This window comes from Oncorhynchus keta, chromosome 7 (genome assembly GCF_023373465.1).
Source record: "Oncorhynchus keta strain PuntledgeMale-10-30-2019 chromosome 7, Oket_V2, whole genome shotgun sequence".
In the NCBI taxonomy this organism is placed as follows: Eukaryota; Metazoa; Chordata; class Actinopteri; order Salmoniformes; family Salmonidae; genus Oncorhynchus; species Oncorhynchus keta.
Window position 1 is genome coordinate 5,832,043 of NC_068427.1, and position 12,488 is coordinate 5,844,530.

The 12,488-nt window shown below is 41.2% G+C and overlaps 1 protein-coding gene across 2 annotated transcripts in view; it reads right to left on the reverse strand.

The window, feature by feature from the left end:
- Window positions 1–12,488, reverse strand: part of klf12b (Kruppel-like factor 12b) — a 151,889-nt gene that overhangs the window by 52,089 nt on the left and 87,312 nt on the right. For both annotated transcript variants that reach the window (XM_035773105.2, XM_035773106.2), the window contains exon 3: window positions 1,694–2,273. In XM_035773105.2, the coding sequence (XP_035628998.1) occupies window positions 1,694–2,273 (580 nt within the window). The remainder of the gene's footprint in view (window positions 1–1,693; window positions 2,274–12,488) is intronic.

Genomic DNA, 12,488 nt, shown 5'->3' on the forward strand with positions numbered 1-12,488 from the left:
TTCCACTACAGTGAAAGGATGGTACAGTACTTTGGCCTGCTCTGCAGTGCTTTTCCAACCAGAGAAACCATTTGTTTGGATATCATTGCAGTACTGCCAAACCCAATGACTCTACAGTTCATTGCCATGTTCTTTCTGTAACGTCTTACGCTATACCACCCATTAAACACATGTACACACACAGTAACTGTAGAGTACAGTACAATGCAATGCTCTGAGTGCCTCATGTTCTGGCTGTTTCACCACAGTGACTGTGTCTGCCCCACCCCAGGGCTGACCCCGATTCCCCTGCTCTCTACTCACACACTGGGTGGAGCTGATGGTGTTGCTGTGTGTGTGTGTGTGTGTGTGTGTGTGTGTGTGTGTGTGTGTGTGTGTGTGTGTGTGTGTGTGTGTGTGTGTGTGTGTGTGTGTGTGTGTGTGTGTGTGTGTGTGTGTGTGTGTGCTCTCAATGTACACTGCCACCCATCTTTAATACTGGTCTCCACCCTATTACGCAAGCCTTGTTTTTCCTCTCTTTTGTCCTCTCTCCTCTCCCAGAATGCAGACACCCAGCGTTTAAAGCGCCCGTCTCAGTGGACCCTCCCGCCTACCCAATGAGTGGGTGTGTGTGTGTGTGTCAATCTGCCAGGGAGTGACGGACAGCAACCTCAGATAAACAATGTTCTTTTACAACAAACCGCTCCCCAGTGTACAGCTTCCAGTCAACTTGACAGAAACACCCAAAGTCACTAGTGGTTTACACACGCTGACTGTAAAACCACACCCTTTAGCAAGCCTGCCTGCTCCAAAACAGAAGGATCAGTCAGAGCGCACACACACATACAAGCATGCATGCAAACATTCACATACAGAGCAAATGCACAAGTACAATCATTATGATTTATTATACGCACACGCACACTCGTCTCTTGGTCTGTCTCTCGATCTGTCTCTCACTCTCTCTCTCTCTCAACTCTCAATAATCTAAGTATAACCCAGACCCAGATGCGTGCTTTAGATTAGGGGAGAGAAATATGGCAGCCTGCCTGGTACTCGTTACCTTGACTGGAGGCAATAGGACGGCCGAGGAGAAAAATCCTCACACTTACAGACGGAAAGCTTTCCATCCTCTAAATCTCATCTCCTCTCAAAAGGATTGCGTTATCTCCTGGGGACCATCTTTAGCAGAGAGCACACACAGGCCTGTCATTACACCGGACGGTGTTGTCTTTCTCTGTCTCCTGTCTCTTTTTATGTCTGACCTGAAGTGTTCTCACACTGTATTGTAGACATTGTCTGTTGAGACAGAAGGGAGGAGAAGGCAGAACTATGTAAGGGTGGCTAACTTCATCCCAAGTAACTCCAACTATGGCATTGGGATGATAAGGCAGGAAGATGTTTAGTATGATGTTAGTATGATGTGAATGTCAGGCTGTTGAGTTCGGGTACATGCAACTAAACAGTAATGACACTGTTGTGACACAGTGTACAGTAACTACACTACATGGCACGGTACTTGTCCCACTTTTGCCATATACTGTACATTCCAGTACAGAGTGAAAAGAGAAGAGCGAGGGAGGAGAAGACTGAAGAAAATTAGGTAGTCTTCTGCCTCGTCTCACCCGACTCTTTAAGATGACGAGAGAGATAAAAATAAAGAGATATAGATAAAGAGAGATTAGAGAGAGAGAGAGCACGCTCTTTGTCTCACCTTTGCCATGGTGGCTCTTGTGGTCGTCCAGCAGAGGTAGCATGATGGCATTGTTGTGGAGGCTGGAGGGTGAGCGCACGGACGTGGTGTGCATGAGGGGTAGCGACTGCACCACCACAGGGATACGATGCACTTGGTGGCCCCCCATCTTACCCCCTACTCCTCCTCCGCCCTGTACCCCTCCAAGGTTCAGGGGGCTTGAGGGCGGTGGCGGCACGGGGTGCATGATGTGCAAAAACTGCTGTTGATGATGATGATGATGACACCGGACAGCAGCTCCAGGGGCTACCAGGGGCCCGGGCGTGAGCACGGACGAGGCAGAGGTGATGACAGACAGAGAGGAGAATGACAATGATGAAGAAGAAATGGAGGGCGGCGAGAAAGCGGAAGTGACAGGAGAAGCCGTGGAGGTGAAGGACGGGGGTGAGGGGCGGGGCTTGTTGATTGACAGGTCGACAGGCTCGGTCTGTGTCTGGAAGTGGGGGTCATGGGAGAGCAGGTCCTCAGGAGGTTCAGGTTTGACTCTGCTCAGCAGGAGCGGGACGGTGTCCATCGTGGGGTAGCTGTGTACTTTGGGGGACTAAAGAGGAAAAGAGGAGACAAATATCTGATTATTGATCCACCATCTGTATTAGTCATGTGATGGTCTTCCCTTTGGTATGCATATCACTTCAACCTGCCAAGAGACACACACGATTGACCTTTGGGGGATTGAGGGAGGAAAAGAAACACAAAAGATCCATGTTCTATATATGATCTACATGTGTCATGTTTACACAGCTATTCATATAGCTCATTGGAACTACTACACAAGCTGTGGCCAAAAACCGATTCCTGTGACAGAAAATGATGTCCCATAAATGATGAAGAGGACTAAGTAAGTAAGTATTGGAACTAGCTTGTCTATATGTACTACAGTGTCCATATTAACAGCCTCAATCTCAGAAGGACTTGTTTCAATCTTTCATTCAAAGGTAACATAAATACATAGATTATGATGTATGACAGAGATATGATGACGAAACAGACATATGTATGCACTGATATTTACTAGATTAGAGAGGGTGAAGTCTGTGAACATAGTAATATCCTCTTGCTCATGGAAGCTGTCAAGTAAAAAAATGATTCATCTGCCGTAACTATGATGTCATAGACCGAGAGGAAATGATTGGGAACGTTTGGTCTCTTCTCTCTCTACTGGCATTTATTACTTTCTCTCTCAAAGTGTTTCTCTCTCTCTTACTGTGCTTATCTCTCATTTTCTCTCTTCTGGCCCTTCTCTCTTTCTCCTGACTATTTCCACCCCCCCATCTTTCTCTCTCTCTCCCTCTTTCTCCACCTCGCTCTCTCTCTCGCCTGGCGTTTGTCTCTTTCTCCTTCCTGGTTTCTATCCCTCCCACAGGAACACAGCTCTCTTGGCTCCCCCATATCTCTCCTAAATCTCCTTTTGTGATGGTGGAAAAAACATCATATGGGCAATCATCTGTCCCAGGCCTCTTAAGGCCAATGCTGGTGGTTCAGTGTGTCCCTCCATGCACCCTATACTTAACAAATCCCAGGCCTCTCAGACACACTGTTCTGTCTGTCCGGAGGCATTTCATAACACTGTTTATCTCAACTTAACTATCTAGGACATACCGCTGTCAACTGCTAGCCTGCTGCTGTCAATAGACAGGACTCTCTGAACTATTTTAAAGCATAACTATTACAATGTTTTAAGAAGTAAATCCACAACAGTAGGTGCATGAATAATCCTGTAGAACATTTTAATAGTAATGTATACAATCCATAGATGCAAACTATCCATTGTATTTATTAGTCATCTGTTACCAACAAGGTTACACTTTACTGTAGGTGTCCTTCCACATTCACAGAACCTTTATTACAGCTACATAGCACATTATAACATTCATCATAAGCCTTCGTTAACAGTTATTGAAAGTTATTCATTATTAGCAACGGCATGTTATATAGTCTTTATGAATGCATACAAAGGACACCTACAGTAAAGTGTTGCCAGATAAATGAAGCTGTGTGTGACTGTTACGCTCCCCAACAAGAAACCAAAAAGACTGTCTCTCAAACAGCAGGGTGAACTAACACTAACAACAACCAAACCAAAACAGGCAGGGGTTTCGAAGGGGTTCTCAAAGACACCTATGTCCACTGAAAGTTGCAAGCAACAGGAAATATGGGTCCTAATGACTGACTAAGGAGACGACAGGTGCAACACATCCTGACGAACAAGGGTGTTTCCAATCAGGGCAAGCCATACCCAAACAGGACCGACCTCTATGATCCAAAACGAAAACGAAATTGAAAACAATATCGAGCAAAACCCAAATGCCTATAACAGTGGAAAACGTACACTGGTATATATTTGAACTTGTTTACACTGTATACGGGGTTGAGGAGTAACGGATTACAAAACAAACTGTAAATGCAATCCGTTACATTACCAGCAAATATATTGTAGTCAGATTACAGATACCTTTTGAAGATTACAGATACCTTTCTGTTTTCTCAAAGACATTGTAGTCAGATTACAGATACCTTTTGAAGATTACAGATACCATTCTGTTTTCTCAAAGACATTGTAGTCAGATTACAGATACCTTTTTGAAGATTACAGACACCTTTCTGTTTTCTCAAAGACATTGTAGTCAGATTACAGACACCTTTCTGTTTTCTCAAAGACATTGTAGTCAGATTACAGATACCTTTTTGTTTTCTCAAAGACATTGTAGTCAGATTACAGACACCTTTCTGTTTTCTCAAAGACATTGTAGTCAGATTACAGACACCTTTCTGTTTTCTCAAAGACATTGTAGTCAGATTACAGATACCTTTTGAAAAACTAGATGATTGCTTAAAGGATTACTTGCCAAATAATTATTTTACAGCATCCGTTTTCTCAATGACATCCAAATCATCTGTAACGATGTGCGCTGAGAGTCGGGAAGCAAGTTCAGGGTGTGAGTGTTTTAATAAAGAAATGAAAACATAATACAAAGCAAGAAACACGAACAATGCACAGACAGGCAACTGAAACAGAAACAAAGATGCCTGGGGAAGGAACCAAAGGGAGTGACATATATAGGGAAGGTAGTCAAGGAGATGATGGAGTCCAGGTGAGTGTCATAATGCATGTATCACCGATGGTGACAGGTGTGCGCCATGACAGCATTGAAAAAAGGCAGAAAAGTTTAAGTTTGTTCTGCCTGTGCGAGTCTGACCACAAGTCAGAGACACAATGACGATACGCTAAATGCGTTTGATGGATCGCAGGATAACAGCAGGAATAGGCTTTTGTAGGATACTTCCAGTGATGTGACTGTTGTCGGCATCCAAAGATTATCCAACTTGAATAAACTCTTAAGAGGTAATGACTACAGCAGTGGTGTAACCTACGGGCAATACAGATATCACATAGGCCCATTAGGCTACATAGCACAATGATCACACTGCTGCTCTCTCATTTAGCTATTTGCGCCTTACGGATTGTAGTTGTTTTGAATGGCTGTTCACAAATGTATATGTGTATGTAAACCCAATAATGGTTGAATTGAAGAAGTTTAAGCTGTCTATCAATCATTGCTTTTGCAACATGGGGTGTATTCATTACTGAAACCGTTTACCGTTTAAGAACCAAACAGAAGTAAACTGAGAAAACTGAGCAAAATGAGAATTTCTATTGGACAAATTCAGGTAGGTCCATCCCCGTTTCGTTCTGTTGACTTCCATTTAAGAAACGTTTTGCAGGCCTCCCAGGTGGCGCAGTGGTTAAGGGTGCTGTACTGCAGCGCTAGCTGTGCCATCAGAGACTCTGGGTTTGCGCCCAGGCTCTGTTGTAACCGGCCGCGAACGGGAGGTCTGTGGGGCGACGCACAATTGGCGTAGCGTTTTCCTCAGACACATTGGTGAGGCTGGCTTCCGGGTTGGATGCGCGCTGTGTTAAGAAGCAGTGCGGCTTGGCATACGGGAGTTGTAGCGCTGAGACAAGATAGAAGCTACTAAAAAAAAATCTATTGGATACCATGAAATTGGGTAGAAAACGAAAACGGGGTAAAAAAAAGACATGTTTTGCAGTAGAATTGGCGTATTGAATACGTCCCGTTGGACAGCCAGTGAAGAATTGCAACAGCTGCATACTGTCAAAAACAAGTTGAATTTAAGAACTGCTCAATCTAATTTGTGCTGATTCAAAAAAAGGCCATAGGCCTAACAGACACATGTTCAAGCTCACACAATTTTGATAGACAAACAGCTGGAAATGATTGAGATATGAAGGTGTCACCAACAAAAACATAAATAATAGATCTGTAGCAAATGCAGCATATGGAATACATTTTTCACATGCAAATAGCACTTTTCGGTAGTGCCCAAAGCATGCCATTCCGAGAGCAGCATTTATTTTTCAACTCGAATCAATGAGCCCAATCAAGCGTCCATGACAACTAATCATTAACAACAGAGTAGGCTAATTAGTCCTTAGTTTTGGGGTTATGCTCAGGTTAAACAATTAGACTAATCTGTACTTCCATATTTCCTTCTAATTCCTATTTTTGTAGATCAAGGTGTATCTGACAGACTCTGTTGTTTTTTTTATGTAATTGTTTTATTATCCTTAGTAGAAAACTGTGAGTTAGAAGAAGCCTACATAACCAACCGATAAAGTAAAATGCAACATCCATTTATGGCCAGCTATCTAATCTCTGACATTGATTTATCCTGCAATAGGATTAATTTGTGTCTTCTTCTCGTTCCTCTTAAGCATGTTGACTTTAATGGGATGTGTTTTGGCAGAACTGAGCTATTTCTGCAAAGTCAAAATTAGCTATATTAAAATGTTTATGAAAACAAAAATGTGCTTTTTCGTCTAATTAAAGGTTAGGGTTCGGCATTAGGGTTAGCCGGGTGGTTAAGGTTAGGGTTATTTAAGGTTGTATTTAGGCATAGTGTTAGCAGTTTGCTTAAGGTTAAGGATAGGTTTAAAATCAGATTTTATGACTTTGTGGCTGAGCAAGCTACTAACCTGTGACTCCCTCTTAAGGATCCGCTCCTTTCTTTAAATTTTTGCCTGAAATGACTTTCTCAAATCTAAGGTGAAAGTAATCTGTAAGTAACTGAAAGTAATTTGATTATATTAGCGAGTTTAGGTAATCCAAAAATTACGTTACTGATTACATTTTTGGACAGGTAACTAATAACTGTAACGGCTCATCCTATATAACTATTGCTGTACACACCTTTTTTATTCATATACTGTCTGTAACGGCTCTCGTTGGTGGTAGGAAGAGCAGACCAAAGCGCAGCGTGGAAAGTGTTCATGATTTTTTTATTTAAAAAAAACTGAAACAAAATAACAAAAGCGAAAACTAAAGCGCACAGTTCTGTCAGGCTAAACAGAAAACAAGATCCCACAACCTAATGGTGGGAAAAAGGACTGCCTAAGTATGATCCCCAATCAGAGACAACGATAGACAGCTGCCTCTGATTGGGAACCACACTCGGCCAAAAACAAAGAAACAGAAGACATAGAATTTCCCACCCGAGTCACACCCTGACCTAACCAAACATACGGAATAATAAGGATCTCTAAGGTCAGGGCGTGACACTGCCCATAAGGTCTATACACACAATCATATAGGCTACATATATATTTATATCCCGGACTCTGACATTGCTCATTATGATATTTCTTAATTCTTTTCATTTTATTTTTGGGATTTGTGTGTGTTTTGTATTGTGAGGTATTACTACACTGTTAGAGCTAGAAACATAAGCACTTTAATTCACCTAAAAAGAAAGGGGTCAATGCAAATAGTCTGGGTAGCCATTTGATTCATTGTTCAGCAGTCTTATGGCTTGGGGGTAGTAGCTGTTAAGGAGCCTTTTTGTCCTAGACTTGGCGCTCCGGTACCGCTTGCCGTGCGATAGCAGAGAGAACAGTCTATAACAACGATGGCTGAAGTCTTTGATAATTTTTAGGGCCTTCCTCTGACACCGCCTGGTATAGAGGTCCTGGATAGCAGAAAGCTTAGCCCCAGTAATGTACTGGTTTGTACACACGACTCTCTATAGCACCTTGCATTCGGATGCCGAGCAGTTACCATACCAGGTGGTAATGCATCCAGTCGGGATGCTCTCAATGGTGCAACTGTCAAACTTTTTGAGGATCTGAGGACCCATGGCAAATCTTTTCAGTCTCCTGAAATGGGAATAGGCTTGGTTGTGCCTTCTTCACGACTGTCTTGGTGTGTTTGGACCATGATAGTTGGTTGGGGATATGTACACCACGGAACTTGAAACTCTTGACCCACTCTACAACAGTCCCATCGATGTGAATGGGGGGCGTGCTCATCCCTCCTTTTCCTGTAGTCTATAATCATCTCCTTTGTCTTGATCATATTCAGGGTTGTTGTCCTGGCAAAGAGTGCAGCTGTGCTTCTAGCCCCTAGGCAACTTTGCATTATTTCGTTTTTTATGTGTTTTTATGTGTTATTACTTAAAGCCAGCAAGAACTTTTTGATACCAGAGCGACGGCAGCTCACCAGCATTACGACGAGGAAAATGACCTTTCCAGAATTACAAATAACCAAACCCGTTATCAGACTTGGATAACACTGCGCCCACTTTCTTTTTTTTGTTGTGCCCTTTATGTGGAACAACATACAGAGCTGAAATGACATGCTCTGGTCCCCATTGGTCAGTTCAGTGTACCTCTATGTTGCTAAATGTGTTTGTTTTTCTTTATATGGTTTGTCATGTTGTATATCGTACGTGCTTCATGCATTTCCACTGCCTTCAGAAAGTATTCACACCCTTTGATTTTTTCCCCACAGTCTGTTGTGTTACAAAGTGGGAATACAATTGATTTTATTGTAATTTTTTGTCAATGATCTACACAAACTACTCTGAAATGTCAAAGTAGAAGAAATATTAACATTCGTAAAAAAAAAAAATACAACTCTAATATATCAACAATAATACATGTTAGAATCCGCTTTGGCAGCGATTAAAGTTGTGAGTCTTTCTGGGTAAGTCTAAGAACTTTCCACACCTGGATTGTGCAACATTTGGCCATTATTCTTTTCAGAATTCTTCAACTTCTGTAAAATTGGTTGTTGATCAGTGCTAGACAACCATTTTCAGGTCTTGCCATAGAAAACTGTAACTCGGCCACTCACGAACAATAACTGTCTTCTTGGTAAGCAACTCCAGTCTAGATTTGGTCTGTTGTAGGTAATTATCCTGCTGAAAGGTGAATTCATCTCTCAGTGTCTGATGGAAAGCAAACTGAACCAGGTTTCCTCTAGGATTTTATCCTGAAAAACTCTCTGGCAACTGAGTTAGGAAGGACGCCTGTATCTTTGTAGTGACTGGGTGTATTGATACACCATCCAAAGTGTAATTAATTCACTTCACCATGCTCAAACAGATATTCAATGTCTGCTTGTTTTTAGTTTTTACACATCTATCAATAGGCGCCCTTCTTTGCGAGGCAATGGAAAGCATCTCTGGTCTTTGTGGTTGAATCTGTGTTTGAAATGCACTGCTCTACTGAGGGAACTTACAGATAATTGTATGTGTGTGGTACAGAGATCAGGTAGTCATTACAAATCATGTTAAAAAAAAAAACACTATCATTGCGCTTATTGCTACTAATCATGTGACTGTTTTACTCCTGATCTAATTTAGGCTTCTGATAACAAAGTGGTTAAAAACTTAATAACTCAAGACATCCCAGCTTTACATTTTTGATACATTTTTAAAATGTTTGAAAAACATGAATCCACTCTGACATTATGGGTTATTGTGTTGTGGGCCAGTGACAAAATATCTCAATTTAAGACAATTTACATTCAGGCTGTAAAACAACAAAATGTGGAAAACGTGTAGTGATGTAAATACTTTCTGAGGACACTGTATGTCAGGCTCATCTGTAAAAGAGACCATAATCTCAGTATGACTTCCCTGTCCTTTTTATTTTTACTAAACTGTTTTTACCTGAACGAGCGAAAGAAAATGTTGGCCCAAACTTTGTTCTGATTTAGCTCAAAAATATTGGTCAGTTTAAAATGATGTGTTCATCTTGTCTCACATGTTCACTCAACTTTCAATTCATATTTGGGCATCTTAACTCAAAAAGTCTGTGCAATTAGTTGCACACACAGTGCTTTTTTAACATACATTTTCAATGTACATATTTGACACATGTTGACATACATGATTACATGATGCATGTTCATTTATACCGTAATTATTATTCAACATGTCCTCACCGGGGATAAGAACTCACAACCTCTTGGTTCATGGCAAACCGACTTTCCTGCTTCGTCTGTATCAATTATCAGTTAATCTGACTATTCTCTCATTATTGATTTAATTAACTTATTTCAGCATTTTTTAAATATATTTTTTACTTTTAACTTCTTATGGCTTGGGGGCAGTATTGAGTAGCTTGGATGAATAAGGTATAATATGCATATCTATTGTAGCTTCTGGGCCTGAGTGGCAAGCAGTTTACTCTGGGCACCTTATTCATCCAAGCTACTCAATACTGCCCCCAAGTCATAAGAAGTTGAAACAGAGCTGAGATTTACTTTGAAGTGCAAAATCTAGAAATACAGTTGAAATCTGTCATTGGCAAACACATGGTGGCGCAGCAGGAAGATTGGAATGCTGTGAATCAAGAGGTTGTGAGTTCAACGATTGTTTTAGTTCAGGTAACACATGGACCGAAATGTTGAGTAAACAAAAAAAAAGACCCAGTGCATTGAAAACAAACTGATATTACTGTGTTTTATACACATTTCCACACTATATGAGGAAGGAAGGAAATTGTCCAGGCCACTTTAATGTCTATTTTAGATTACGGGGATATTATCTATATGCAGTAGCATCTTTACTTTAACCAGTAGATGCTGTTTTCCTCTGTTTATTACTGGTGATAGTTACAGAACTTACGATTGTGTTTTGTAAAAAATTAATTAATTCATAATTATCAGAGTTTTTCAATTTTGTATTTCTAATGCAAGCAATAGAACAGTGGCCACTGATATAATGTACAAAAACACCACTAGATAACTACTTCTGGGGATGGTTAGTCAGGAGAAGGTCAATCAATTTATTTTTACATTAATCCGAGTGGGTTTCATTAACAGCTGAGTCAAGTTGAACTCAAGACAGATTTTCTTAAACTGATCCGAGGCATGTGTAAGCCAATCAAGATTTAGATCTCCTAACACAACCAGTTCAGATACCAGAAAGGGTTTTATACAATCGGAAATAATATCAACGGCCTCCACCAAAGTTCCTCCCACATATAGCCTCCAGTTGACTGTTCTTCCCACATACAGCCTCCAGTTGACTGTTCCTCCCACATACAGCCTCCAGTTGACTGTTCTTCCCCCACACAGCCTCCAGTTGACTGTTCCTCCCACATACAGCCTCCAGTTGACTGTTCTTCCCACATACAGCCTCCAGTTGTCTGTTCTTCCCACATACAGCCTCCAGTTGACTGTTCCTCCCACATACAGCCTCCAGTGGACTGTTCCTCCCACATACAGCCTCCAGTTGACTGTTCCTCCCACATACAGCCTCCAGTTGACTGTTCCTCCCACATACAGCCTCCAGTTGTCTGTTCTTCCCACATACAGCCTCCAGTTGACTGTTCCTCCCACATGGGGCGGCCGGGTAGCCTAGTGGTTAGAGCGTTGGACTAGTAACCGGAAGAAATATCAGCTGAATTTGTTCTTAACTGACTTGCCTAGTTAAATAAAATAAAATAAATGAAAATACAGCCTCCAGTTGCCTCGATGGATGATCAGTCAACCTTGGGAAATAATATTCAGGGTTTGTATATTTTTCAACTCACAGAAACAAAAGTTCTTTCTGCCTTATTAGCTATTGACAACAAGAAGTCATCAGGGACAATTTAGACCCCTTTTTTGTTTAATAATCTCCCCTTAGAGTCGATTGATGCACCGGTGGGTTAATCTAAGTAACATAATTTTAAAAATCCCCATCAAAATCCGTCAGTTTAAGCTTGAGATAACTGTTTGTTTGCCTGGGCTGCGTCTCAATCCACCACAGCAGCCTATGACGGCCTTCCTCATCTGCGGTGGAAGGTGGCCGAGCTACAGCGGAGTCAGACCATGAGACATCCCAAAAATGGTCTTCAAACGAAAAGGTCTGTAGCTGCGTCCGAACTGTTTTGGCTACAAACTAATGGGACCCCACTGTGGAAACGGGAGATACTCACGACACAATTAGGACGCTACCCAAACAAATATGTGTAAAAAAACATACAATATTTATTTCCTGTGCCTTCTTATATCTCCTAGATATAGGACAGACACTTTAAAAAACCTTGTTCCTTATTTTTTGACTCAATTTCTTGCCATTTATGAATGTTTTATTCTATGAGTTTATATGGGCTATAGTAGTAAAGGCCAAATTCAATATTTGATCAAATATATTCAATGTATTTTTAGGATAGCTAAAGGGGTCCTAAAAATCTAAATCAAATAGCTAAACAATCCATAGTATGACCATCTGAAAACAATACAATATGTCAACGTAGACATACAGGGGTTTAAAGTATGCAGTGCCCCTCATTACTGGCTCGTTAACACACATGTATTGATTTAACTTGCAGTGTTCTATTCCATTGCTCCATCGGTTGGCCAAGCCTTTTCACATTTGAAGTCTGACTTTCAAGCACTGCAGAGGTCACTATTGTATCCGAAAGTTAGTGCTAAATTCATCAACAAAAAAATCCATGCTTTTT